The 27818-nt window shown below is 49.6% G+C and overlaps 8 protein-coding genes across 8 annotated transcripts; 4 read left to right on the forward strand and 4 right to left on the reverse strand.

Moving 5' to 3' along the window:
• Positions 1-488: 488 nt before the first annotated feature.
• Positions 489-2330, reverse strand: ARB_06818 (uncharacterized protein; the record flags this gene model as incomplete). Its single annotated transcript, XM_003015012.1, has 1 exon — positions 489-2330. The coding sequence occupies one exon, from the start codon at positions 2328-2330 to the stop codon at positions 489-491; it is 1842 nt and encodes a 613-aa protein (XP_003015058.1).
• A 591-nt stretch (positions 2331-2921) lies between these two features.
• On the reverse strand, positions 2922-3792 carry ARB_06819 (oxidoreductase, short chain dehydrogenase/reductase family superfamily; the record flags this gene model as incomplete). Its single annotated transcript, XM_003015013.1, has 2 exons — positions 2922-3610; positions 3651-3792. 2 exons carry the CDS (start codon positions 3790-3792, stop codon positions 2922-2924), a joined length of 831 nt encoding a protein of 276 aa, XP_003015059.1.
• A 790-nt stretch (positions 3793-4582) lies between these two features.
• Positions 4583-6718, forward strand: ARB_06820 (spindle pole body associated protein SnaD, putative; the record flags this gene model as incomplete). Its single annotated transcript, XM_003015014.1, has 1 exon — positions 4583-6718. One exon carries the CDS (start codon positions 4583-4585, stop codon positions 6716-6718), a length of 2136 nt encoding a protein of 711 aa, XP_003015060.1.
• A 565-nt stretch (positions 6719-7283) lies between these two features.
• ARB_06821 (CAIB/BAIF family enzyme) lies at positions 7284-8402 on the forward strand (the record flags this gene model as incomplete). Its single annotated transcript, XM_003015015.1, has 1 exon — positions 7284-8402. The coding sequence occupies one exon, from the start codon at positions 7284-7286 to the stop codon at positions 8400-8402; it is 1119 nt and encodes a 372-aa protein (XP_003015061.1).
• Positions 8403-8980: 578 nt separating this feature from the next.
• Positions 8981-10708, reverse strand: ARB_06822 (uncharacterized protein; the record flags this gene model as incomplete). Its single annotated transcript, XM_003015016.1, has 2 exons — positions 8981-10444; positions 10538-10708. The coding sequence occupies 2 exons, from the start codon at positions 10706-10708 to the stop codon at positions 8981-8983; spliced, it is 1635 nt and encodes a 544-aa protein (XP_003015062.1).
• A 3853-nt stretch (positions 10709-14561) lies between these two features.
• ARB_06823 (uncharacterized protein) lies at positions 14562-15347 on the reverse strand (the record flags this gene model as incomplete). Its single annotated transcript, XM_003015017.1, has 1 exon — positions 14562-15347. The coding sequence occupies one exon, from the start codon at positions 15345-15347 to the stop codon at positions 14562-14564; it is 786 nt and encodes a 261-aa protein (XP_003015063.1).
• Positions 15348-16602: 1255 nt separating this feature from the next.
• ARB_06824 (chromatin assembly factor 1 subunit A, putative) lies at positions 16603-18649 on the forward strand (the record flags this gene model as incomplete). The annotated part of the gene is made up of 4 exons (XM_003015018.1): positions 16603-17166; positions 17225-18092; positions 18149-18470; positions 18550-18649. The coding sequence occupies 4 exons, from the start codon at positions 16603-16605 to the stop codon at positions 18647-18649; spliced, it is 1854 nt and encodes a 617-aa protein (XP_003015064.1).
• A 3687-nt stretch (positions 18650-22336) lies between these two features.
• On the forward strand, positions 22337-27745 carry ARB_06825 (uncharacterized protein; the record flags this gene model as incomplete). Its single annotated transcript, XM_003015019.1, has 4 exons — positions 22337-22411; positions 22435-22849; positions 22937-24426; positions 24491-27745. The coding sequence occupies 4 exons, from the start codon at positions 22337-22339 to the stop codon at positions 27743-27745; spliced, it is 5235 nt and encodes a 1744-aa protein (XP_003015065.1).
• Between the last annotated feature and the right edge of the window lie 73 nt (positions 27746-27818).

Raw genomic sequence — 27818 nt, forward strand, 5'->3', positions numbered from 1 at the left:
CATACTACTGCGCAGCTCGTAAGTGCTCGACAATATTTACTGCGTATTAGTTTATAGCGCTGACCATCAATGAACTTCTCAGACATTTGACAGCTGCACCGTGCGCCTTTACGCTTTACGAGTTAATGCCATCGAAGGGAGGATAACTGTCTGGGACGAAATGAGTCTGGTGGTGGGAATGATAACGTGTGATTGAGTTTGTTTTGTCCTGCTATTTCCATACATCGTCATGACCTTGATGTAAATGATTGCTCTGTACGAAGTACTTCTTTTTTTTTTTTTTTCGTTAACTGTATCTACCTTCTTTATCTTTCGGAATAAGTACTGTCTTTGTTTTCAGCCTCAACTACAGAATTAAGCTTAGAGTTGCGGCCGCGCCCCACCGGAGCGGCGGGTCGCCAAAATGACGGAAATAGCCAGTTTGATGCTCGTCAACTCCAACCAGGCAATGAAGCAGGCACATCGCAATGTATTTCCTAGTTTGATATCTAATAGGAGTCGTCTTGCGGAATCCTGATATCTATCGCACCAGTGATATCTTTAATATCATGGAATAAATCGCTGGCTTCCATGAAATAACTTGTACCAGTTTCTATACATCCCCCAACATAAAGTCCTACAAATGATCCGTTTCGATCCATTATGATAGCACCAGAATCCCCAGGATCGCCAAATGTCTCTGGGGGAGCAACAGGAAAAATCTCATGAAGTGAGCCACGGGCCTTGGTCCAGCTTCCATCCTGGTTTTTTGACCAACTTTGTAGATCAGCAACATGTAGAGCACCGAGTCGGCCTTCTGTAAAACCAGTTCTACGGCCGATTTTACACAGGTGCATGTCGGCTTCGAGATATGTGGCTGCCTGTAAGACTGTACCGTCTGGGCGGTATCTCTCTCTGCGGCTTCTGGGAATTTCTTCCGCCGATGGTATTTCATTGTTGGACAGTCTCCCGCGTTCTACTTCAATCAAGGCCCAGTCTAATATCCTGTTCGTTGCGGTTATCCTAAACCCTGAGGCTGTATATACTCTTCCCAGATATTGGTTTCCTTTCTGGTGAAACTCATTAGCGAGATCGATGGTCTTGATATACCTATTCAGAAGATCCGTATCGTATTTGAAGTTGGCCTTTTGACTCCTAGAAAGAGATGGACCTTCGCCTTCGAACCGTCTTTGGACCTCATAATACTTCTGTGTTTGGATGTCTGCAGCCTTATCCTCATAATATTTCATAGACATGTTATGATCGCCAAGGCTTGGATGATCAATAGAAATGTTATTTCTAGAGTCATCAGGTATAATTCCGTGTCTTTTCCAGTCATCGAGGCAATGATCATTTGCTATAGAGTGAAAGTTTGTCATACCAAATCTTTTCCATTGGTGATGGCAATGGAATTGTAACTCAACAAACCCTCCAAAAGTGAATGATGAAGTGGATTCTCCTCCCATTCCGAGACTACCGCCAAGTTTAGCCTTCTTATTCCAGTCCTGCTCATCGAGAATAGCTGCTTGCTCCGGGTAATGAAATATTGAGTCACGGATTATTTCCACGGCAGTATGGGTCAGATCATTGGTATCCAAGTGATGAACAATACTATCTCGAACATCATTCCAGTTTTGCCGCGAGTCCTCCCTGACACAAATTACTACCGTGTGTGCAAACTTGCCATTTCGGGGACCCCTAAGGTGAGCAGAGAGAAGGGTCCATTCCCTTCCTTCGAGAATATTCAATATCTGACCCTTTAAACCTTGCCATTTATGTATAAATGGATCAGTGGCCGTGATTGATCGTGAGAATACGGGTTCCAGAGCTCTTTCATCGGAGATTTCGATTTTCAATCTTACCTGACCATGCTGTAGGAAAAGGTGATGGATCTCCTGGCAAGCATGAAGCCAAGAACTATCGAGCTCATGTTTTTTGGCAGAGACAACGACGGTCTCTGCCGATGTGTCAGGGCTGTCTCTAGCATGATATCGTCTTACCAAATGTATATATTTGGAATCAACATTCCACTTTTCAAGTATATCTCTTAGTGGACCTACCAGCTCCTCGTGGTAAAGTATATAGAGAGGCTCATTGGGTTTTAATATTTCGTTGAGTGTAGGGAGCCTTACAAGACCTGGGCCACCACAACGGTAATCTTCATTTTTAAAACCGTTATTGCCTAGAATCGCGAAACCGTTTTCCTCAGAAGAGCCCTCTCTCTTTTTTATCCTCCTTGTAGCCTGAGGTGTTGTCTCCACGCCACTTTCGGCGGTAAGAAGAGGGCCAGCAAAAGAAACTGCTGACGTTGAGAAGTGTTCGGACATGTCAGCATCTCGGCCCATAGGCATGGTATTTTGTGACGCAGTAACCAGAGGAGCAGGAGAATTAACTAATGCTAGCCTTGGAGAGTGGAATTTAAGCAAGGAGTGTCTAAATCTCAGGGATAAAAATTAGGGAAGAAAAATGGCCAGTGGAAGACGGTCTGGAGTTTATATAGACGTCCAAGTGACGGCATCAATCACTGGGCGACAAAGGGCCCCACTTTTACCGTTGAATTAAGAGACAGCTTTATTATAAAGCTAGTTATTCAATACCATTGCGCTAATTGGATAAAACGTCTCCACCAACCAATGAATTTTCATCACTGACTGTTGCGTAGGTAAAAATAAAGGATATTCATTGGTTGAACAAAAAATTAGAGTATATTATAAATAGTAAACCAATAGAATACATAAGCAATGAAAGCCAATAGTTTAAAAGTAATTATATATCCCAGTACAAATCGTCTAAGTATATAGACACCGCTCCCTCAATTACAGTTTAGAAGGTTATAAAATTAGGCTGCTAACAAGCTAATACACCATATGCTCAAAATCACAGAAACATAACTGATGGACACCTCGACATACCAACAAGGAAACTAAACCAAGCCTTCCAGCTCACCAAGCTGTATGACCGCCATCGATTATGAGCGAGCTGCCAGTCATATAACTGCTAGCCTCACTCAACATAAAAACAACCGCTCCGGTAAACTCTTCAGGTCGAGCTAGACGGCCTAGCATACTTTCCTTTATCCAAATCTCCTTCAGTTCCGGAACTTCTTCGAAATTTTTCTCAACCATAGGAGTGATGATATGCCCGGGACAGAGAGAATTCACACGAATACCCTTCGGGCCCCACTCCATTGCCAGATTGCGGCCAAGCTGGACGACTGCTGCCTTCGAAGAGTTGTATGTGGCTGAATGAAGTCCCTTGTTCGCTACAAAGCCGCTCATACTAGCGACTAGGACTATCGACCCTCGGGTCCCTGACTCAATCATATGTCGAGCGACTGCCTGAACCGTCATGAAGAGTCCGGTATAGTTCACATCCAACATTCTAGTAACGTCTTCTAGAGTGAAGTCAACTGCATCCTTGAGCTGCTGGATTCCTGCAGCAGCAACAAGCCCGTCAATCCTCCCTGATAGGCCGGCAACTCTATCGACCGCTTCCTCCAGATGTTTCAAATCACGGACATCAACATGATGGTAATGTAGCGAGCCAATGTGATCGTTGTTCGCGATTTCCTGGGAAACGTAGAATTCTGAATCTGGCTCGGGCAACACATCAAAGCAATGAACTATCACACCTGTTAATACAGGGACGCACGGAGAGGTAGAAGGACAAACCATCGGCTCCTGCCTCAGTCATTGCCTCTGCAATCACAAGGCCCAAACCTCTGCCGCCCCCGGTAACAATGTATACTTTGTCCTTCAAACTAAAGTTTGGATACACCTTTTGGTGGTATTTTGGGGTAGAATCGCTCGGCATCTTGATACAGAGAGGAAGTAACAACACATAGATCACTCAATGAACAGTTGCTAGGCAACTGAAGGCTGAATAGTAGTCAGTACAATACCGACATAGGGTATATATCTATTCATTCCACCTAGAGCTGCTGCGCAGTTGACGTCATCACCAAGGTTTGGGTTGATCCAGCCATTGGCCAGGAAGGAGTGGTTATGATTTCATAAAACCTAGATGAATTGGAGTCGAACGCGCGTGCGGGGTAGTCGAGGCTCACTTCCCCATAAAATCAAGGCGTACCTGGGCAGGCGTTGACTCGGATAACGCGGCCTTCAGCGTGTTCCAAGGATGAAGAACAAGCTGGAGTTTTGTGAGATCAAAAAGTTCCAACTTAAAAATCAATATATTTCTTGGAGCGCGCGTAATGCATCACGTGATAAAATTTTGACACTAACCGGAAATAGAAAGATGTAAACACTGCGACCGGTGCGGCGGCAAAACTTTGAGAAAGAAAACAGCATGAAAGGGAGTTGGTGGACTGCTCTGACATAGCAGACGGCATTGCACTCTTGGTAGGCCTCCAACCATGGCAAACCGCTTCTCGTCACCATGTCCAACCTCCCACGACACCCCTGGTCAATCTAGGCTCTTCGCTAGCCCGTCGGGGTCCGCAATTCCACGTCGAAAATCGCTTCCGCACCTGAGAACGAAGAGAAAGAGCATATTGAGCACCAATCCTCAAAGCCCTCATAAGCCTACAAGCCCTTACATTTCTCGAAAGAGTCGGATCCCCGTCAGAGAGTCTCCGAAGAAAATGACAAACAACGACAACAGTGACTCGGAAGTTGACCTGAGCGAATACACATTTGACCTCAACAAACTTCCCGGTGAGCTAGTTAGTATTGGAAAGGAGGATAGTGAAAAGAAACACAAGATACAGGAGGATGGCAACAATCCTTCGTCTGATATCGAGGGTCCTGAGGACTTTACGCTAAACATGGTCGAGCTTCTGAAGAACGCTGACCTGGAGGACACGCAAAGAACCCAGGTGCAGGTTAAAGGAGAAGGAAGCAAAGTCAAGGCAGATGCCAGTAGGGAAGATCAAAAAGAAGCAGTGGATGAACAAAATGATGGGAATGATCCGGAGGGACCAACGAGAGCCACAGGATTACCGGACTATACCCACCTCGAGCACACTATGGAAACTTCCACACCTGCACACTTTCTCTGGAGAGACGTAAACGAATCTTTACAAAACACATCGATATCAAAGCATCAGCCTACCCCATCTAGAAACATCAACGAAACAGGCGATGTAAAGGAAACCTCGGTTATTTATACCCCGGCTCGAAAATCAGCTCCGGCGACTCCCACAGGAGACCTGTCCAGGATGGACGATACGATAAACAGCCAGCAGGGAGACCAGACATTGTGTGCTGCTCAGCAGATCTGTCAACTCGAATTGGATCTCGAAGCTAAAACGAGACGCATCCGAGAGATGGAAGCGAAGCTGACGGAAGAAACCTCTTTGCACAAGGAGATAGATGAACTGAAACAACAGCTGCAGAGGCGCGACGAAATGAATAAGCTGACGGATGCGGAACTTAATGAATTACGAAAAACCAAGTCAGAGTTGGAACAAGCGCGAAATGACGTTGCTAGCCTGACTTCAAAAGAGTCTACCCTTAGGGGTAACTTGAAAGACAAAACTAAACAATTGAGAGATGTGGAGAAGAAGCTGGAAGAAGCTCGTTCAGCTCATAAGCGCCACTCCGAGGAAATAAGTGCAGAATTGAAGCAGACAAAACAAGACTGTGAAAAGAAGCTCGGCGGAGTGTACAGCCTGAAGTATCAGTTAACATCCGTCACCAGGGAACGGGACTCGATCCAGAAGACCTCAGAGGATCTGGAGAAGACTGTTCAAAACTTGAAGGCGCAGTTGGAATCGACAGAGTCTCAAAAAGCCGAAGAAGCCGCAGAGAGTTTGGCAAGGCTAAGGGAAATTCAGAAATTTGCAGGAGAGCTGGCCCTCCCTGCGTTGGGAAAACCTTTCTTTGAAATCGTTGCTCTTTTGAGAGAACATGTGAAAAATCTGAGTGAGAAGTCTTTAGAAGAGCAGAAACAGCGCTCGAAAGAATCTGAAGATGCACAGAAGGAATTGCAAAAACTACTCAAGAAGGCCAATGGCGCGGCACGTCTCGAAGCTCGAAAGGCCGAACTCTATCGTGACCGTCTCACCGAGACTTCTTCCAAAATTGAGTCTGTTAAGAACGAAAACACCGAGCTACTCGAGAGGATCGCTGTTCTCACCTGCGATAATGCAAAGCTCAAAAAGAGGGCAACTGAGACTACCCAGGAGCATGATCAAGCGCTCGGAGCTTTGCAGAAACTTCGAGCAGAGGCCGAAGAGTCACACAAGTCACAGATAGCAAAGCTCAAATCATCCCACTCTGAGCAGCTAGCCAAATATCGAAACAACACTCAGGGCCCTAGCAGTGAACTCCAGGCCCGTTTGGCTGCCTCTAAGAACAGGGAAAGTGTCCTTACGGCAGAGCTCAAGGCAGAACAGGCAGCCAAAGAGAAGCTCGAGAAAGACATGGCGCGTATGGAAGCCGAAATAGCACATCACCATATGACACAGAAGAGACTCGAAGCTATCATCAAGGCTAATACTTCTGCTGCGAAGAAAATCGACGGCAAGATTGTTGAAATCATGCGCGAGAGAGAAGACGTTTGGAAATCCCGTGTTGACGAGCTCACCAGGGACAACGACAAATTGGGCAGGGTATTGATGACTATGTGGGGGAAGCAGGAAGTTGGAGACAACATCGTATCGAAGAGAAATGAAAACGGGGATAAACAGGGGTACAAGTATAAATATGCCAGAAAGGTACAGGACATTGAGATTGGAGAGATTTGGAATACCCTTTTGGGAGAGCCGGCTAGCTGATCCAGGGGCTTCCTGCGACTGGATAATATTAGCCTGGATATGCTTTTGTCTTTGGTGCTTGTCTATCTATTCAGATCTTTCTGGGACTTATAGCGTGTATGAATAATGTGTTTCCTTTACTGATGCAAAACTTTTTTTGGGTTATTGATATTTGGTGTTATTGTTATCTATCTCCCTTATCTCCATTATCTTGATCTAGATCTTATCAATCGCTGGGTTTCATCTAGATGCACGTGACTTTCACCTCGGCTCCTGTGGGGAGTTGGCCCGAGCTCCAGTTCCTGTACGGTTATCAGATCGCGAGAGCCAGGCAGTCAGTCAAGGAGCAGACAGACAACCAGGTTTGTTTCAACTATATCCCACTAAAGGCTCCTTTACCTGCCTGGGTTACTATTACCTAGAAATTGGGCTGCAATATGGCAGGCTCTGCTCCCCCATTGCAGGGTATACGGGTTGTCGAACTCGCTGGTCTAGCACCAGGTCAGTTGGTTATCAATCGCTAAGTCATTTTACCACAGTTGAATCACCCCCTAATTAACATACTTAAGGCCCATTTGCGGGTCTCATGCTCAGCGACTATGGCGCATCTGTCGTTAGAATCGATCGACCGCATCCCAATGCCCATTCGCAGTCAAAGCCCGTCCCACCCCCTACATTTGACGCACTGACCCGACACAAAACATCCATCAGCCTCGATCTCAAGAACCCTGCTTCAAAGGCCGTTCTGCTCTCCTTGCTATCAAAAGCCGACGTCCTGATCGACCCTTACCGCCCTGGCGTCCTGGAGAAGCTAGGACTATGTCCTACAACTGTGCTACTGAAGCATAACCCCCGCCTTATCATTGCGCGCATGACTGGGTTTCGTCGCGATGGGAAGTACAAGGACATGGCAGGTCACGATATAAACTATATAGCAGTTTCCGGGGCTCTCTCTCTCCTAGGCCGGGAAGGACAGAAACCATACGCACCGGGGAACATCCTCGGGGACTTTGCTGGCGGCGGAGCGGTGTGTTTCCAGGGAGTATTACTTGCGCTGCTTGCTCGTCAGACCACAGGCAGAGGCCAAGTAGTCAATGCCAATATGGTAGATGGGTCAGCATACCTGGCTACATTCCCCCGCTTGGCGAGGCAGACACCAATGTGGAATGGGCCTAGAGGCTGCAATGTTCTTGACGGCGGGTGTCCGTACTACGACACGTACGAGACCAAGGATAAAGGGAGATATTTTGCCGTAGGAGCCTTAGAGCCACAGTTTTATACTGCGTTGCTTGATGGGCTGGGGCTGAGAGAGGAAGAGGTGTTCCCTCTTGGCTCGAGTATGGACAGGCAGGACAAGGAGAACTGGCCGTACATGCGAGCTGTGTTTGCACGGAGGTTCCGGGAAAAGACCCGGAGTGAGTGGGAGGCTATATTTGACGGGACGGATGCTTGTGCTACGCCCGTGCTTACGATGGACGAGCTCGAGGAGGCAGGGTACGACCAGCGGCCTGTTGTTGGGCTGTCAGATACGCCGGGACTAGACATCAGGCCTGATGACGGCGGATGGAGCGGGGGCGGCATTCATCCTGGCTCCGGGGGCGAGGAGACATTAAAGGACTGGCTTGGATGGCAGGCTGGAAGGGACTATCAAGTGCATAATGGAGCTCTTGTTAAAGTTAAGGTTGTTGCCCGGACGAAGCTCTGAGTTGGTCAAATTTATTCCTAGCCGGTTAGTTATTTTGGCCTCGTTGCTTTTTTGCTTGTACATTAAGGTAGTAGCAGTGATATTAACTCCAGGCATATGTTTTTTTTCCTTTTCATTGCATTAACTATTGCCTAATAGCAGCACTATGGACATGGATTAAGCATTAAAAACAGCCTTTTGTTTGTTTGTTTGTTTTCAATGCGAATAAAAAAAAGGGTATGGTGAGAGTGCCTGAAAATTCAACAGACTCTCAGCGGGGACGGCGAGTGGGTGGGTAGTTTTATACTGAGGACAAAGGGGGATGGATACCATGCATGTAAGTAAGAAGCAATTGTATTCTCGGGAGAAAGGAAGATCGTAAAGGGTCAAACATCCGGGGGGTGAAAGGAGGATAAAACAAAGCGTAGGAAGAAGTAGAAGTAGAAGAAGAAGAAGTAATTGGCGTAGAAGAGAACAAAAGAGGTGGATGAACACCAGGTTCTCCAGACCCGAATGTTGAGAACTATCGAAAAAAGGTGGAGGAGAGAGAAGAGAGAGAGAGAGGGAGGAAGGGAGGGAGAAGCAAAGGGGGAGGTCGATTAATCGCTTAGGTCTGGGTTGGCTACGAAAAGCCTGACGCCGGTCATGCTGGACGTGCGCTCGTCGACGCTGCCTCGCCGTTTCAGGTCGTCTGAGATCTTCCGTTTCTGCATGGCCGTTGACATGCCCGTGGGAGCCGCCATTTCCGTAATCTTGCCGAACTCGTCCTCTTCCTCGCTGTGTGAGGTAGTCGGACGCTGCTGGTCGGAGGCGGTATTAGCAGACGATCGATTGGGCTTCTTTAGGAAGTGTTCGTCCTTGATGTTCTCCAGGGTGGCAGCAGGCGTCTCGACGATGTCTGGTATGTCTGCGTTGGGAGGGGTGTTGTTTGCGCTGCTGCTGCTGCTGAGACGAGTCTGGCCGGCGGCCCGCTGGTGAGCAGCAGATATGCGATTGCTGGCCGTCGAGCTCCTGCTGCTGCCCGTGCGGCGATGTATAAGCTGGCTGGCGTCTATGCGGTCGTCGAGCCCGTCGTCTGCGCCTCCGACCTCGTTTGCGCTCAGCCGTAAGGGGACGCCGGCGCCAACCATGGTGCTGGTGTTGTAGCTTATAGAACGGCCGTTGCCGCTGTGTCTGATCTTGCCTCCGCTGATCAGGGTGCTGCTGCGGGTGGAGGAGCTGCCGTGGACTTCGAGCAGGGCACGCTGTTTGGCAGCGCGGCGCTGGGCGAGCAGGCGGGGGTCCTCTGCCTGAGCCCGATCGCACCAGACGGTAGCCTTTTGCTTGCGCAGGAGAGCCACGTAGCTGATCTGCGGCCGCTGGGAGATGGTGCTGTATCTGGTATCGAAGCTGACCTGACTCATCTGGCGGGCTGGGGCAGCGTTTCCGCCGCCGGTAGAGGTGGTGCAAGTCGTTGCATTCGACGCTCTACGAGACGGCGGGGCAGCACCGTACTGTGCCTGCAGCTGGTGCTGGGGGTATTTCTGCTGCTGGGGATACTGCTGGGCGTGGTAGAACTGCTGCTGCTGGTAGTTCTGCGGAGAGGCTGCCTGCTGGTGGAACTGGCGCTGGGAGTACTGTTGCTGTTGCTGGGACTGCTGCTGCTGGGACTGCTGATAGAACTGCTGGCCCTGCTGGCCCTGCTGGCCCTGCTGCGGCAGCGGAAACCCCGCGACGGACTCTCTGACGGGCAGCATGTCGGCGGGCAGGAAGGAGGAGCTGGCGGTGCGCGGGCGGTACTGGGAGCTGGCGGGCCTGGCGATGCTGGAGACGCTGCCGGCGTGGAGGTGCGACGGGCCCTCGGGGAGATGCGGCGAGCTGCTGCTGCTGCGGGAGTCGAGCGTGTGGAACTGGAAGCCGGCATTGCCTGGCACCGGCTTGCGGGGAGGCGCCTTGTATACAGGCGAGCGATAGTCTGCCATCGTCATTCGGCCTGGGAGTCTCGCTGGCGTGATTCTCTTGCTTCTTCTTGCTTCTTCTTCTTCTTCTTCTTCTTCTTCTTCTTCTTCTTCGTCTTGCTGCTGCTGCGGCGGTCCTCAGCAGCGCGGCCAGGGGCTCGATCGACGGCGGAAATACGAGCTGCTCGAGGGCTATGCTACCGCATCTGTCACTCTGACAGTCCTCTGGTCCGCCACTGGCAAGCTGTCAGCGGTTGCAGCGGGAGGTCGGGGGGGGGTGGTTGAGATTGGAATCGCGATCGCAGGCCAGGAAGAAGAAACGGGCCGAAGCGGACGGCGGCTACGGCGCGACCTCGACCGGGACTGGGCTGGGCAGAGCGAGACGGGCATGCGAGGGCCTGCCGCAGGGACAGGACGGTAGATACAGGCAGAAGCAAGCAGCTGGAGTGCGAAGATCGCGAGAGCGAGGGCGGGCGTTGGATGTATGTATAGCCGCCGCAGCTGGAGGTCTTTTTTCTGATGCCAGCGAAGAATCACAGCAAAAGAAAAAAAAAAAAGGAAAAAAAAAAGACAAACCCTCCAACGCCACTGCTGAGACGCTGCGAAGCTTGGAACTGCTACGGTAACAGCTCGAGCGAGCGAGCCAGACGAGCCAGACAAGAGCAGACAGGCGGATTCACCAGGAGGCTGCTGCTGCTGGGCGATGAGGAAACAAGCATCTTGCCGCGCTGCAGGGGGCAGTCAAGGGCCTTATACTGGGACTTGTTATGATTATAGATATCTACATCTACGGCCGGCGGGCTAGAAGTCATGGCAAGGCATGGCAGAGAAGCAGCAGACTCGGCTTGGGCTCGGCTCGGCTGGCATGGATGGCTCTGGATAGCTATCTCGACTGGCTGTGCGTCTCGCTAGAGGGAGTGAATGGCATTTAAGGGGCCAGCAGGACGAGAAGGACTCAAGGGCTCAACGACTGACTCAAGGGCTATAAATAGAGGCTCTCTCGCACTGGCAGCGGGCTTGCTCGCTAAATTAACGTCCCAGCTGCTCCCAGGCCAGCCAGGAGGCGGCTCAAGCAGCGAGTTAGCAGTTAGCTCGCAGTCGAGAGACGGCAGAAGGAGAGACGACGCAGGGCAGGGCATGGCATGGCCCGGATGCAAGGCGCAGTGCCGGCCAGAGCTTGCCCAGACACCACCAAGTTGACTGTCTGGCGAGACGTGGCTTGCTCTCTGCTGGTCTGATAGTCTGAATAGTCTGATAGTCTGCCAGTCAGCCTGTCAGGCCGCCAGTCGGTCGATGTTGGGAGCAAAGGGGTTGGCAGCCTCAAGGTAGGCTCTCGAGTCTTGAGTCCTGACAGATACTTGCATATACTGCATATAACTGCTCCGGATAATGCTGTGATAGTTAAGGATCAGAGCTATGCATATAATCGAGGAACCAAGCACTTAACTGCCATGACGGCATCCCTGGCTGTTTCGTTTCTTTTTGCGGGCTCTTCTTGCTGAAGCCTTGCTGCCCCTGACCAAGGCCTGTGCTGCTGGATTCCTCAAAACTCCCGCACCGCCGCCCAGCACTGGCAGATAATAACAATAATAATAATATGGATAATAATGATAACTAATGATGATAATGGAGATCTGACAGCCTTGGCCGAGCCGGCGAGTCTTGGGAGATCGTGCAGACAGGTAGTCTACTTACTGTCTATACCTACGGGACAGCGAGCTGCTCCGTACTCTGTACAGAGTTCGTATCAGACAAAGAGCCGGATAGTCACAGCCTCCCCACGGCCAGTCATGTTGCATCATCTTCTCTCCATGCGAAGGTCGGCCCTTTGACAGCTCCATCGATGGCCTTTATCATCCTTCGCTACACTTTTTGTGGCGCCGGGGACGCTAGGGACTCGACTTCCGGCCATCCAGGGTTGAGTGGAGAGAGACAAGAAATGGAATTAATAGTTAACTAGTTAATTAGGCCTGCTTGCTCTGCTTGCTGCAGAAGAGCCTTGCAGACCAAGCTGCCTTTTATGCCTGACGGGAGGGCCCTTCATTCTAACTATCACAAGCAGTCTCTCTGCCAGGAGAAAGACATTCCCCCTCCGCGAGCCAGCTAAGAGCTCACTAACTAACTAACTAACTAATAACTATGGAGTCCAAAGAAGAGTCTCGCGGAGTCGGCGGGACCCTGGAGACTCACTCGGCATCGGCAGTGGAGAGTACTAGCACGAGCAGCCCTACTGCGTTGCCGTTGGAGGTCGATGATGATGTCCGTTGGTGATCTATATATGACCCCCTTTTTTTTTTTTTCTTTACTACCATGTATATAGCCGGCTGACGGACAGGTAATAGCACGAAAGCGACTATTCCGATGAGCTGTATGCATCACTCTCTTGCCGTTATTCTCCTGCGGTGCGACATGAAGATGCACGTCGTCTAACGGGCCTGCAGGTCGAAGTACTCAGCCTCCCTAACATCCAGCGTTGTCGACTATCCCGTTGTGCATGGTCGAAGATACCACGCCTACTGTCGGGGCAGTGAGTAGGGCTATTATTATTATCATTATCATCATCATCATTATTATCAATGTCTAGTTAGTTAACCAACCGTAGGATACATGTTCCCCAATGACGAGCAGGAGAACGAACGACTGGACATCCACCATGCGCTCATCGACACCCTCTTGCATGGCCGGCTCCATATAGCCCCTATCAGCAAGGATCCCCAACGAGTGCTCGATTTATGCACCGGAACCGGCATAGTACGTGCTTCTACCTGTCTTACAATCAGTTATTGCTTTTACTAACCTGTCATCACAGTGGGCTATCTCATTCGGTAATATCACACACACCCTCTCCCCCTGAGCACTCCGTAATGGGCCTGGCTATGGCTAACAGGACTCTCTATCAAGCCGATGAATACCCATCAGCTGAGGTGCGAACCTTCCCATACAACCTCGCCAATCAGCCGCACTACTAACGCTGCGAACAGGTCATAGGGAACGATCTAAGCCCTACCCAACCTTCTCTGTATGCATATCTATATATATATATATATACCCACTCCTTGGTCAATATCTCGCTTACATGCAGGTAGCGTGCCGCCGAATCTGAAATTCATCGTTGACGACGTCGAGGATGAATGGGGCTACGAAGGCAGTCCCTTCGACTACATCCACGGCCGCTTCCTGATTGCATCCATCAGAGACTGGCCCAGGCTAATAAAGCAGGCCTTTACGTATGCAACCTGCCTATCCAGTTACACTCTGCCTGGCTAGTGGGCCCCCGTCTAACTAACAAACATCAAGTTGTACGAAACCCGGAGGATGGGTCGAGTTCCAGGACTGGGACGGCACTATCCGCAGCGACGACGATACGTTAAAGGGAACCCACCTATTCCAGCTGCAGGAAACAGTTAAAGAGGCGTTTATCGAGATGGGCATCAATGCGAACCCAGGTGCTGAATGCGGTAGCTGGCTCAAGGATGCCGGGTTCATTAACATCACCACCCAGGTTACTATCCTCCTTTTCTTTTTCTTTCTTTCTTTTTTTTTTTTTTACTTCATCCCTAATTCCAGTATATGTATAGTGCTAACAGACGGCGGGGGCAGAAATATAAGGTCCCGCTTGGGACGTGGCCGAAGGATAAACACTTGAAAACCGTAGGTGCGTATAACTTGCTTCAACACACCGAGGGACTAGGGGGTATTGCCAATCTGCCTTTGATCAAAAAGGGCTGGCAACCAGAGGAGATTGAGGTCCTTTTGTCAAAAACGCGGGAAGATCTAAGAAACCGTTCCATTCATGCGTATTTCAATTTGTAGGTTTAGTACATGCCTTGTTTCTACCGGTTTTTGGCCTTGGTCATGGACTAACGTGGGAGCTGGATAGTTATGTCGTATACGGTCAGAAACCTGATGCTACGTCGGCTACGGGAGGATGAAGATCTTTTTTTTTTTTTTTTTTTTTTTTTTTTTTTTTTTTTCGAACGGGTATAACTTAAGTTAGTGTTTCTTTATTTCTGTGGGTGCAGCGATCATTTTGAATATTCTCCAAATAGATACCCTTGGTATTTCAGAAATAGGCAACGCGTCAAAATCCTGTTTTAATTGACTGCTCATCCAAAGAGCTTGAGATGTAATCGCCATTTGAACCTCAGAGTACATGCAGAGTGCCCTTTTTCTTTTGAATAGTTGTGACTTCAATGTATCCATTGGCGGCCAGACCGATCCACTGACTTCGTCTCTCTGAATCCTAAGACAAGTCGAAAAGACCAGGTCGGGGAAGAGAGAGCAACCGGCCGGCAGGGTCCCTGCGGGAAGTCGGCAACACGTTGTTGCGAAATAACGCGAAAGCCATGAAGGGATAGGCCATTTGCAATTCTCGTGATCTATTCCTTAGGGGTGAGCCAGCTGCCCATCCCACGATCCTAGTACGAGCATGGAAGAGCGCTACACCAACATTGTAGCCGTGCGCCTGGTAAAAACAAAATTCATCACTCTGCTCCATGGCTGAGAAACTCGCAACATCCGCACACATGCCCTCATGGTACTGAAACTTGATTCGGGATTGCGGGAAATACCGGGCCCTGCTGTCCACGAGAGTAAAGACCTGAGATAAATTCGGGTAAGTTACCACGGCCAGCATGTATACGGGGGCTCCGGCCCTCCGTTCCGGGGGGGTTTGGTAGCTGGCAGCCAGGTGAGTTTTCCCTGGCTTAAGCAATTCGCGCGGGATTGGAGCGTCTTCTGTCAAAAGTCCAATCTCTACCGCCTGGTACTCAAACTTGTGTAGTATGTGCTTGCTGGGCGGGTCTGGGATTGCATCTGCTGTTGTCCAATGATGGAAGACCATGGAGAGAAACGTTTTTATCTCCTCTTTCGTAACCTCAACATTGGGGTCCGTGTATTTCTTGATGCGGCGAATGTATGCCCGGAGTTCCTTCTTTTGCTCAACAGAAAGCTGATCGGGGGAACAAATCAAATTTTTTGTAGCCCCTGGCATGACGGCAAGCGCTGGTGAAGAGCCAGAAGCGTCCATTCTTTCCGTTTCCTCGTCTCTCGAGGAATGATGGGATTTTTCTGCCCCTTTTGGTTATCCAGTCGAGAAAAATAATGACAGTGACGTAGAAGAGAGCAAGGCTCGTCAGAAAAAGGATATCCTAGATAGATTCATCAGTCTGGACAAATTCTTGGAGGGTTGACATGAAAGCTATGCCATAGATGGCCAAAAGGCTGGCCAGGAAGTAAAAAAATCGGGTATACCTAGACGTGAGAAGCGAAATTCAATTCAAGTCCCTTGTCGAGTTTACGCAGCAAAGGTAGATAAACTGGACTTGGAGTGTAAATGAGCATACAAACTGTGGCGTTTCACTCCCGGTAAAGGTTCTCAAGGCCTATGGTATGGGCTCAAAAGGAAAGCAAGCTTCGAGGACAGCCAACTAGAAAGGAAGGAGTGGTATCATCATACAAGAAAAAGGTCAGAGACTTTAGCCTCTGTCAGGCTATTCAGTGACTAATGTTCACATTGCTATTTGATTAACCTAGCATGCGATATTGGGGAATTATCGCATCGTTGATGCCCCCGATATTTCTTTCACTAGGAATAACTTTTTAGATGCTTCCTACAATATCATAAAAAGCATCACCAAATAACATAGTTATTCTTTGAGCCCTTATCATTATGTCTATCAAATGGGTATCATCTTATAATCCAGTATATTTCGTCAGAATATGGTCATTTTATTTTATATATAACCGCGTTGTTGTTCTGTTCTCTCTCTCTCTCTCTTCTTTTTTGCTGCCGAAATAGACGCCGTGATTAGTCATAAAAGTCAAATCACGTGCCTAATTAATCGAGTTGACGCGTTTAGTTCGCGTTTGTTGCAGTCTCGAAGCGACAAGCAGGCAGCAAACACACTTGGACAGACAGGAGACAAGACGGTTGTACGGCCCATGACTTGTTTCTGCATCTTTGATCTTCCCATTTGACAGAGATATACGCCCTCATTTGGTCCCCAAGCCGAATATTGTCACGTCATAGCTCGAATACGACTGCCGCTCGCTACAACTTCAATCAAATATTGACAGCCTCCGAGACACGGATTCTTACCCCTTGGCCCATTAGCTACGCATTGACATAGAACTCCGTCGATTTCCACGCGAACTTTTCGATAATTGGCAATTACTAGAGGGACTCCTGTGCGGTAATACCTAGGTGCATGGTTGAAAACCGCGGATCAGGGCAAAAATCTATGATTATTTGCAGTCCTTCACAACGATCAATATAGATTAAAATGACAGAGGTCGATGTTCGTCCAGGCATGAATGGACTACCTGCTTCAAGATTGACCCCGGATCCCCCAAAGAAACGGATCTTCGAGGAGTTGGAAACTACTTCGCAACCTAGTTCTACACCCACAGTACAATCCAATGTTGACAGTGCTGTTGATTCTCATAGCTCCTCCAACCATGATCCGTCACCTATAAATGCAGGCCCTGCTCCAGCGGATGCTATCCCTCAAGCCTCAAATGATATAACCACTGGTGAAAATCCTTCTACCCCTAAAGAGAAGCCAGCCAACCCCAATAAAAAACGCAAACTATCACCCGCAAGCAAGGAGGCTAAAGAAAAACAGAAGGCAGAGGAAAAGGCTAAAAAGGAAGCGGAACGAAAAGCAAAAGAAGAGGAGAAGAGAAAGCGGGATGAAGAAAAAGAAGAGGAACGTAAATTGAAAGAAAAGGAGAAGAAGAAGCGTGAAGAGGAGAGGGAGGAGAAAAGACGCCAGAAAGAAGAAGAGAAACAGGCTAAAGAAGATGAAAAGCGAAAGAAGGAGGAAGAGAAGCAGAGGAAAGAGAGGGTATGTGACATGGCATCAGTATCGCAGAGAGTTAACCTGGCTAACAAACCTACTGTAGTCCCAGATGAAACTTAATGCTTTCTTCACAAAACCAAAGGCTACCCCCAGCACAACGACAGGAAACGAGACCAATTCTGCTGGGGCGACGACCAATTTGGCCTCTGATTCGGCCACCAAAGCATCTAAACCGGCCTCAGATTTCGAACTTGAATTTCCACCCTTCTTCATTCAGTCACACGTGAAGCTGGCTCCTAACCATAGGTTTGAGCGAGATTCAAGTGCATTAAGCCATGCCTGCGAGAAACTCGATAACCTCCGTAAATCCGACTTTGGACTTGCCAACGATGACATCCCCTTGCAACGGTATAACCCTGCTGAGTTGTTCCAGATGATATCATATAGGCGTCGCCAGGGTGAACCAGCAACCCCATCTGTGAAGGAAATTCTCCTTAAGCTTCAAGACCCCGAGCTTAATAGCATCGACCTTACGGATACGAATGGAACGGCAACCCAGGTAGAGAGGTTGCTTCGAAAGATACCCATGAAGGTTTTAAATTTCAGAGAAGATGTCAGACCTCCGTACCAAGGAACATTCACTAAACGATTGGAACAAAGGGCTGCCCGAAAGCTATGTCGAAATCCGTTCTGGCGGGGCGTACCCGATTTTAATTATGATTATGACTCCGAAGCAGAATGGGAAGAGCCAGAAGAGGGAGAGGATATCCTTTCTGAAGGGGATGATGAAGTCAGCGATGATGGAGAAGATGACATGGACGATTTCCTAGACGATGGAGAAGACGAGTCAGCCAATACAAAACGGAGAATGATTGTTGGAGATCTCGAGCCGAAATGCACAGGAATATGCTGGGCTGAGGACAGCGCTGACAACCCAATAATAAATCAACACCGAATGGAAATTATATCAGGTATGGCCAGGCTCACATATGTCTTACAGGGATATATCAGAACTAACCTATCACAGAAAATATAACATTCCCCATTGACCCCTTTTCTACTCAATATTGGGAGACCAAACCGAAAGTATCTCCAGGGAATTCGGCTTTCAAAGTTCCCCATAGGCCATCCACAGGCAAAACACCTTCATCAAAATCACAGCAACAATCATTATTATCACCTTCGTCGGCTGCAAAATCCTCCAAGCATCTTACTCCCATGGTGGTTGTACCGGTCAGCAAACCTAAACCACGAATTCAATTCCCAGAAGATAAGCTAGATGAATTCAAGGAAGCTGTTTCAGGAAGCAACCTAACCAAAGCTGGATTGATTGAAGTTTTGAAGAAAAGGTATGCTTCATCCTCCACCTTACCTTGAATTCACACTGAGAGCGGAGATACTAACCATATATATCTGTTCGTTGTCTAGATTCCCCAAAGTGTCCAAAGATGTCATCAAAGAGACTCTCACCATCCTCGCAGCCCGCCAGGGTCAAAAAGAAGTAGACAAAAAATGGGTTCTGCTTTAAATATTTATGATTTTCTCAATGTTTACTTTCTTCACCCCTAACCCTATGAAGATTATTTATATTGTTCCTATACCCTATCTTCTATGGCGAACTTCTTGTCATTTTGACTATGTCATGCTCGTGTCCCCAGACACCCTTTTTCCAGCTTCGTTGGCTGTTCATATACCCTGTGTCCACGAGTAAGTGGCTTGCATCTTTCGATGTCGTGAGCATTTTAATTGGCAGCTCGTTTTGTTACATATAGATAAGATTATCTTACATATTAGATATCCTGGCAATTTGCATGTATCCCTACGCTGTTTTTGAGGGTATTTATCCTCATAAAGTCTGAATGAACAAGTTCCGTATCATTGCAAGCAACGACCTGAAGGTCGCATACCTTCTTCCATGTTTCAACATTGCTGGGGCAACTATAGTAATAAGTAGAACGGCCTTGATCTATATAGGGTAGACTACCTAGCCCGTCCATGATACCACACTCATCATGGATAGCCATTTTTTCCAACATTTTTCTCGGGAGCTCATTGCCGTTTAGCGAGCCAATCCCAAGATATCTAAGTTTACTAAGGTGGGCTTTGAGTCATCTCCTGCGCTTTCATATATCTCCATGTTGATCCCAGGAAAGATGTTAAGAGTTTGGATTAAAGGATCGGCTCTAGATGCCCCTGGCGTGTAACGGCATTTGTGGACAGATCTGACGAAGTTGCGGCTGGAGAGATACAAGGTATAAAGGTAGCCGTGAGGTCTTGTCGTATCTTTGGATGCGCCTAGGTAGGTATAGAGGCCACACCTGGCCATCTGCGCATGAGGTACTCTCTGAAACTACCCCAAAATACGTTGCATGGCATGATAGCAGCAATATCGGACTGTGTTAGCAGGAATTCAATGATCGAGCACTCCTAGATGTAGATAACCTAGATATTTTATACTCCCCCTTTCTTTCTGACCCAGATATTGCCAGACCAAGTGGTGATATTGGTGGGTCATCCTCGTAAGAAAACTGACTTAGGAGCATCAGAGGCGGCAGCTATCACCTCACAGGAAACCAGAAGCATCTTTGTGCTAGGTATAGGTCGGGGATACTATATAGCTGTATTTATTGCATCCATTTTGTTAAGCGAAGTCGATAATATAGAGTTCATACTTTGTAGAATATAGAGGGATCTTCTTGCCAGCTGCATAATCAAGTTGAAGTCGCTTAAAGGCTGTCATGGGAAGACTGGAGAAGTCCCAAGGACGTAGTTATTAACGCGGGTATCATGTGTCGAGTACACCGACTCTTTCCCGACTTTCTTCGCAGAAGTTGATATAAAGACGTTCCAGAAGAACGAGTAAGCTTAAACAGACGTCAACGCCTCAACCTCACCTTCCACGACAACGACGACGACAGCAGCAGCAAGACAACGACGGCCAGCTACTACAACAGTTACCTGGGCTGCGGGACAGCCACCAAGGAGAGAGACGTGGACACCCAGTAGTAGTGAGTACTTCCTGTTGTCCTGCTATGACATCAGATGAGAGACCACATGAGCCGACGGCTCAGCAGCGGCCTGACACCGTGGAATGCCTGCCTGACCAGTTACAGATTCCTCATCGACCTGAAAGCTGAAACTGCTCCGTCCTATCCGCCAACAGCCCTCTTGAGCCTCTCTGCAACGGCGTCTGAGGCGTTCAAGGCTCAGCTGCGAATGTCCCATAACTTGGCCACTATGTTGGCTAACTAGCTAACTTACTCCTCTGCGACTAGTTAACTGCCATAGTCTGCTCAGGTCAAAATTTACGAAGAACAAGTCGCCCTTGGACAAAAAGACGAGCTAGGCGTCCCATTCGCCATCTGGATCGATAGCCTGTCCCGTTGCTCCCCCAGAGTTTGTTTTGCTTTCATGTGTTTATGGTGGGATGGGCGTGGCCCAACCGGAGCTGGTATATCAGATGCAAGCGGGGCGCTAGACGTGGTGGAATGCATGCATCGTTGCCAGCTCATCGACCAGACCCTGTCACCATGCTAGTCGCTCATTTGGCGCATCTGGCTGCAGCTGCAGTAACAATGTATGGCCCTCCAGGTGTTTTGAATGCGTCTCAAGCGGAAAGAGACGGAGGGAATGACGAGGAGAGATAGGATGAAGACAAGAAGAGAATGAAGAAAAACAAAAAGCAAAGGGCTGAAGAAGTACGGAGTACAAGAGAGAGGACAACAGAAGATGACGAAAGAAGCGATGACTGGGCAAACATTCGGACTTGAACATGGCAAACCCGTTACTTTTTCTGCTCCCCATTTTTGCTTCTTTTCACTCTTGACGAAAAAGGTCGTTTGATGCATTGGACCAACGACGTGGCAGAGCTGATCTGCGACCAAGTCCAAGACCGCCCAACCTATCTGCACGACGACACAAAGAGCGATGGGGATGGAGCCTATCGTGTCTTGAAAGGCCTTGTCCGCAACCCATCATTTACGAGGAGCATGGCAGTTACGGGGATTACACTCCAACACGGAAAATCTGCAAGAATAATGAATTCCTCTCCCTACCTTTTCCTTTTCCTTTTTCTTTTTTTTTTTTGCTTTCGAAAGAAGAAAATGCTGTGGATGACCCCACGAAACTAGAGAAAGCCTCAGCCGTCCCGCCATTAGGTTGATATCTTAGGGCTGTCAAAGGCTGAATATGTTGATATTGCTTCCGTGCCAGGCGGTGAGACGGGCAGCGGACAACGGGCAACGGGCAACGAAGGCATGGCCGTCTGCGCCTGTTCAACCCATGCAAAGCCGCAACCATGGCCCGGGATAGGAGGAGGAAAGTGAAGGGAAGGGAGATGGAAAAAAAAAAAAAAAAAAATGAAAGCAACAAAGTGCAACGATCTATTCTTAACCATCTGCCAAAAACGCACGGAATTTAAGCCGGGCCAGCACTTCTGGGGTGTGGAAATGAGGAGGGCTAAGTCTGCAGACAACCAACTCAAGGTGCAGCTCGAGGTTTCAACCGCCGGGTTCAACCCTGACCGTTGAAGTATGACATCGCAAAGCTCGTTGCCAGCCAGGCGGTTCATCGAGGTTTCCCGCGTTTCCTTTGACCCTGTTGGCATGTATCACCCTTGATCGCCACTACATCGAACATATTACCTACACGCATTGCATGGGGAGTTACTCCAGGGCGAGAAGAGCGAGCGCTGCTGCTCCTCCTCGTCCTCCTCGAGCTGCTCGTCCTGCCACCTGGACTTGTACGCCCCCTTACACTCTCTCACATGCAGGGAGAGAGACGACGCTGCCAATCACAGGGCGCTCCAGCACGCCGTCCTCGATCAACTCCAGCACTTCTAGGCGTCGCCTTTTGATCGGAGGGAACCGAGCAAGTAAGAAACGACACATCTCTAGCCACTCAAAAAGCCAACCCCCCCATCCTCTGCCCTTCTTGTTCCAACCCCCATACGCATACGGACCCAGGAGCCGCGAGAAACCTTGAGGAACAAACCGGCCAGTCGATACGGGAGCATCGCTGTCCCTCTTAGTAACGGGCCTACGGAGTTCCCTCACGTAGCGTAAGACTAGCAGCAGCAATAATCGTGATGGGGCGTAAGCAAAATATGTAACCAGCAAAGAAGAAAAGAAAAAGAACGCAGTCCTTGTCAGGCCAACGCACTCCCCCCTTAACACGATCAGGATCCCTTTGCCGCTCCGCTGCGCTTCTTATACACATGAAGAAGACCGCCCCGGGCAGCGCAGAGAGACAACTCCGTCTCCCTCGTCAGCAGCCCAGCAGTCCCTGTCGTGTCTGCAGGAGTCCTTTTTTTAGATTCTCCCCTCCCCCCTATCCATCATCCCATCCGCCTGCGCTGGTTGTCTCGCTGCTGCTGCTGCTGCTGCTGCTGCTGCTGTATCTCCTTCGCGGGCCAACTCATCAACCGCTAACTCACTAACCAGACCAAAAAACCACCCCACGCTGGGAACCAACTTCCAGCCACTTTCTGTCTCTCCGTCTCTTCGCTCGCCCGTCGGTTCTGCTGCTACTACTTCACTCCCTCAGGCTTCGAGCGACCATCTCGAGCCATGCGATAGTCTGCGTGGGTTCTGCTCTGTTCGCTCTGTCAGCTTGGGCGCTCGGGACTGCGACGGTCTCGAGATCGATGGCCCTGTCCTCGCCCATGGAAATATGATCAGCTTTCAACACGCCTGTCTCCCTTCGGTTCTGGCGTATGCTGCTGCTACCGGTACGTCGAGATGGCCCTTCTGCGCTGGGCCTGCTTGTTGCAAAGCTTGCTGACCTGTCGGCTGTTGGTGGAATTCTATAACCGTAGCTCTCCCTCCATCGCCATCTAGTTCTCCGCCTAGATGCTATACCCCTACGATCACACCGCCAACAACAACAAGTACGACAACAAAAACAACAACAGCACACCCTACTGCCGACGCCGCAGAGAACGACACGCCGGATCCCCCCCGGTCAGAGCATGCTACGCCCCAGTCCGCTCGACGGGAAGACGACGGCTCCGCTGCCCGCGATGTTGCCCCAGAGCCTAAGGCGCCGGTTGATCCACTGGTTGCTGGTGTAAGTGCCCGCCTGGAACCCCTGGGACGTGAACCAAAAACCAAGGAGCAAGAGCAGAAGGAGCCCGAATCCGCACCTGAGGCCGCCGTCAAGGATGAGAAGAAAGCTGAGTGCTCGTTGAAGATGGCTCCCGAACCCATGATATCGGTCTCCCAGTTTGCCCACCAGTTCTATCTGCAGAGGTATCAGGAGGCCCAGAGACGTGCCAGCCTTCTCAGGATCAGTGACCTCCACGTTTCCGTCCATTACTCTGCTAGGTTGCTCCGTGTTGCTGCCGTATCGCACAAGGGTCTAGTCGACAGCCTTCGACTTGGAGACAAGTCCGCATTTGCCTCGGTCTACAACGCCGTCCATGAGATCCGCGAGGTTTGTGAATCTGCCGTTCGTCGCAGCATTCTCGACCATGACCCTTTGATTGGGACTGGCGCCCTAAAGGGCAGACCACATACATTCCTCCATAGACTCTCCGCCGCGTCAAGGGCAGACCTGCTCGAGATTTTGACCCTTGTCCGTACTGATTCACAGTTTCTATTCGAGTGTATCAGCAACTTGACTCCCTCCCAGCTCTCTGCTCTCGTCAGCCCCGTCCATGCACTGGAAATTAGTAGTCCTTCTGATGCTAGAGGTAGAAGCCAGCCTTCATCCTCTTCCTCGTCCTTTTACAAGCGAGGTGCTACTCATTCCCCTGCTTTCAAAGACTATGCTTTTTCCTTTGAGCGTACTGACCCGCTCTTTGCGCTTCTGTTTAACGTTTATTCCACCACTTTGGACCCCGATTCATCGGAAGCCCAACTGCGCCTAGACGTTTGGTCCTCGACTTGCGCCAAACTGATCTCCCACGGAGGCAGTGGAATGTATACCTTTGTTGGTCATCTCCTCAATATTTGGTCCGGACTCGGTGAATGGAAGGCCAAAGCCAAGTTCGAAATGTATCTCATGGACATACTACAGAATGGAGCTTTTCTTCTCGAGTCTAACTCCAGACACTCGGATATGGATGGCGATGCCTTTGATCCCATGAAAACAGATGTTGCTGAGCAGTTTTTCAGAACATCTGTCCAAGCACTGTTTGAAGTTCTCGATGATTCGGACGGCGGGTTCCCAGCCAGGTCCCTTGAGTTTGGAAGAGCCATCATTGAGAAGCTCGGCGTATCAGACACTTGCCGACGGTTTTTAGGCTACGTTTTCTACCAGTGGTTCTTTGGCAAATTTGTTCACAGCGCCATGTGCTTCCCTGAGGTTTGTTCTCTATATGTACCATGTCTATTTCTTAAAGCTGCCCTGTCCTAACATTTTCTATTAGAGCCATGGCCTTCTGCTTGACTTCCATGTCACCAAGGACGCCCGGGAACGGCTCCTTGGACACATCGCTCTTTACGCCCAACGTCAGGTTTCCCACATTCTCCAGTCGCTCCCGCCATTCTCCTACATCATTCCTAAGATCAAGACGCATGTAGACCGCATGCTCTCTACACTCATCGATCCGGTCAAACATACCCCTGATACCACCCCGTTATCCTCTCATCCGGACTCTAGCTTGGCCCAAAGCTCCATGGAACAGAATAATGCAGGCTCAGTTATTCTTCTTTCCTCGAGTGATATGCTAACCATACTGGATGTCTTCTTCCCCAAGCCCCCCATTTCCGGCTCCCCCGACTTATTTTCCCAGCAAACTTCATTCCCTTCCTCACCAGCATCAACCTTCTTCCCGCGATCGGGCCAACCACATCAGTCTTATGAACCAGGTCTCTTCCAAGGAAGGCTCGACACCCATTCATATAACCCACCTACCGCTAAAACCATGTTCACCACCGAGATAAGTTTCCAGGATGTCACAAAATCCTACTTTGTACGACCCAGCAAACCGTTAACACCGGAGTCGCCCAAGAACCCCCAGATCCGCAAGGCGGATCGCATCCGCGATGAGATTTTAGAGATTCGAGAGTCAGAGGATCGACCAACGCTAGACCACCCTGCAAACGAGGATTGGGCGATGCTCTCTGTCAGCGGCAGGAAGCCGGTAGGTCTGTATGCAACCGATACCGAACAGTCTAGCCATCAGAGCCCTGCCTCTAGAACCGAGCTGCTCCGCAACCAGGACAAAATCGAGGCTGCCGTTGTGAAGATTGTTCACGAGTTTGATTTCCCCCAAAACCAAGCCTTTGGCCAATCGTCAGCACCGCCCACTGCGAATGGTGAACTCAGCCTGAAGAAATGGTTCCTTCATGCAATGGGAATGTGCCAGCGAAAGTCTGACTTTTCTGGTGCCCATTTCTGGTGGGAAGCCTCCCTTGCTTTGCGTGACGCATACGCGGAATTAGGGCAGTCTGTGGCAGACACCAAGTACCTCAGTCCCATGTATCGCTCCGTTACACAATCGGCAGACCTGGACTCGAACATGATTCAACGTTGTGAACAATCATTTATTGACCTTAAGAGAAAGATGGATCTTCTTCAGTCCCAGGTTAATAAGACCATGGGCATCATGGCACAGCTCCGAAACAAGATGTGGTATATGACCGACGTCAAGAATTCGCTCCGCTACGAGGATGCAAAGAATGTGGCTTTGGCTCTGAAAAACATGGCCCTTGCTCAGGCTACGCAACCAGCCGCGGAATCCAGATCGAGGGCGGGAGCTCGAACTCTCGGTGGATCTTTCCTGCAAAAGCCCGAAATACAGGTCATGAACGTGATGCGAGCTGCAAAAAGCCAAGGAGGCCCCTTCAAGCTAGCCGATGAACAGGTAGAAATTACTCGGAAATGGCTCCAGCGCTTTGGAATAGATAATTTCTGCCGAGGCGAAGAACGAATTCACCGGTTCTGCTATGAGGTGAAAACTAGCGTAAACAAACTCGCTGGTGAGACCATGTACGATACCCCTGTCCTCTGGTCCAGTGAGCTTTTCCAGAGAGAACGATCAACATATGATACTCCTGGTACGCGGCCGATGAGCGGAAGTGTGCGTCCGTCAAGCATCGCAAGTGAAGATTCATTGGGGAATCCTATGCAGCCTCCTGCTATACGATCCCTAGATCAATTATTCCGGCCTCCAAATGACCTGCCGATGCCTCCACTTGTTCGGAAGTCATCCTTCCAGAGCGTTACTTCCGATAAGTGGCAGACCAACGGAAACGCATCTTCTATTAGCGACTCCCCTGGTAAAACTGTATCGACTGCTACTACTGATTCAATTTACCCCTACTGGTCCCCAATGCAGACCCAAACTCAGTCTATAACGAGTGCCTCCAGCCTTCGGTCTCGACCTCCGTCTATGTTCAGCGATAATATGTCTTACAGGCGTACCGAACATAGCTCTCATGGCAAACATACTTTCCTTGACGGCCTCAAGCGAAATTTAACCAGCCTACTGCTAAGCGACCTCGGCTGTCCCGTTTGGAGCTGCGGATCGGAAACCGACGCCTGGTTCTCTGTCTACTTGAATCAACCTCGAGTACAGAGCCAGATGGAGAAACGTACACGGCTTGACAGGTTCCTATCGCAATGCTCAACTTCACTGATGGAAGAAATCCGCGAACGTGACGTTACTGGTGGAAGGCTTCGTCGAAGTCGTTCTACTCCGTCTCTGGGATGCAAGGGGCATTCAACCCAGAAATCCAAGGAGAAAAGCATCATCAGGGGAGAAGTGGATGGCGACTACAGCTTCGGATACGAGGAGGCATTTGAGCAGCTGATGGACAAGTTCTCCCGTCCAGCCAATCCGTACGTGAAGCTGGAAGCACTGCACGAGATGTGGACTCTGGTAGCGACATCTTTGAGCAGTAGCAGAGACACTCCTTCGCTGAGTGAAGCGCGATTACGCCATTCGATGGATGGAATCCACAGACGTAACAGCCTCCAGACCCGTCAGCAACGACGCAAGTCCAGCGATGACCAGACTCCCACGCCCTCCTCGCCTGGCCTTAGCCCTGCTGAAGCTCCTTCAGGCCTCTCGATAGATGCAGCGATGAATGAGACACAAATTACAAACACACTGCGAGATCTTATCCAGAAGTATCAGCCCCGAACCCTCTTCCGAGACTTGCAGTTCATCTCTTCCTTCGTTCCGTCCGACATCCTCAACAAAACCGAAAGCGGGACTGCGTTCCTGCAGTTCAGTCTTGCCGCTCTCAAGCTCAAGGACGACGTCTGCAACAGTATGATTGAAATCGCAGACAAGATTGTGTGTGACGAACTTGCTCAACGACACCGGCACTCACATCCGATCTCGTACGACTTCTCCCCCAAAGTTGGTAACGGGATCAAAGACGCAGCGAACATGTGGATTGTCACTGCCCGGGAAGGCAACCCTGTTGCTCAGCGAGAGCTGGCAATCCTGTACCTTACTCACCCACACCTCCTCCGCCCCGTCACACTCCCTCTCACTAAGCCCGGGGACACTTTCAAAGCCGAGGTGATGTACCGGCGAGACCAAGATTCCAAGTCTGACCCCCAGAATATGTGCCTGGCTCTGCACTGGATGCAGCTATCGGCCGCTGGAGGCGATGAACTGGCCAAGAACTGGCTCAAGGAACGGCAGGAGTTTGAATCTATCTCTTGATATGAATGATTTACGACCTATTTATCCAGCAGTTTTGTGAAAAGGGCTTTGTGTTATTGTGCTTTCGAGAAAG

The sequence above is a fragment of the Trichophyton benhamiae genome, assembly GCF_000151125.1.
Source record: "Trichophyton benhamiae CBS 112371 chromosome Unknown contig00476.0, whole genome shotgun sequence".
Lineage (NCBI taxonomy): Eukaryota > Fungi > Ascomycota > Eurotiomycetes > Onygenales > Arthrodermataceae > Trichophyton > Trichophyton benhamiae.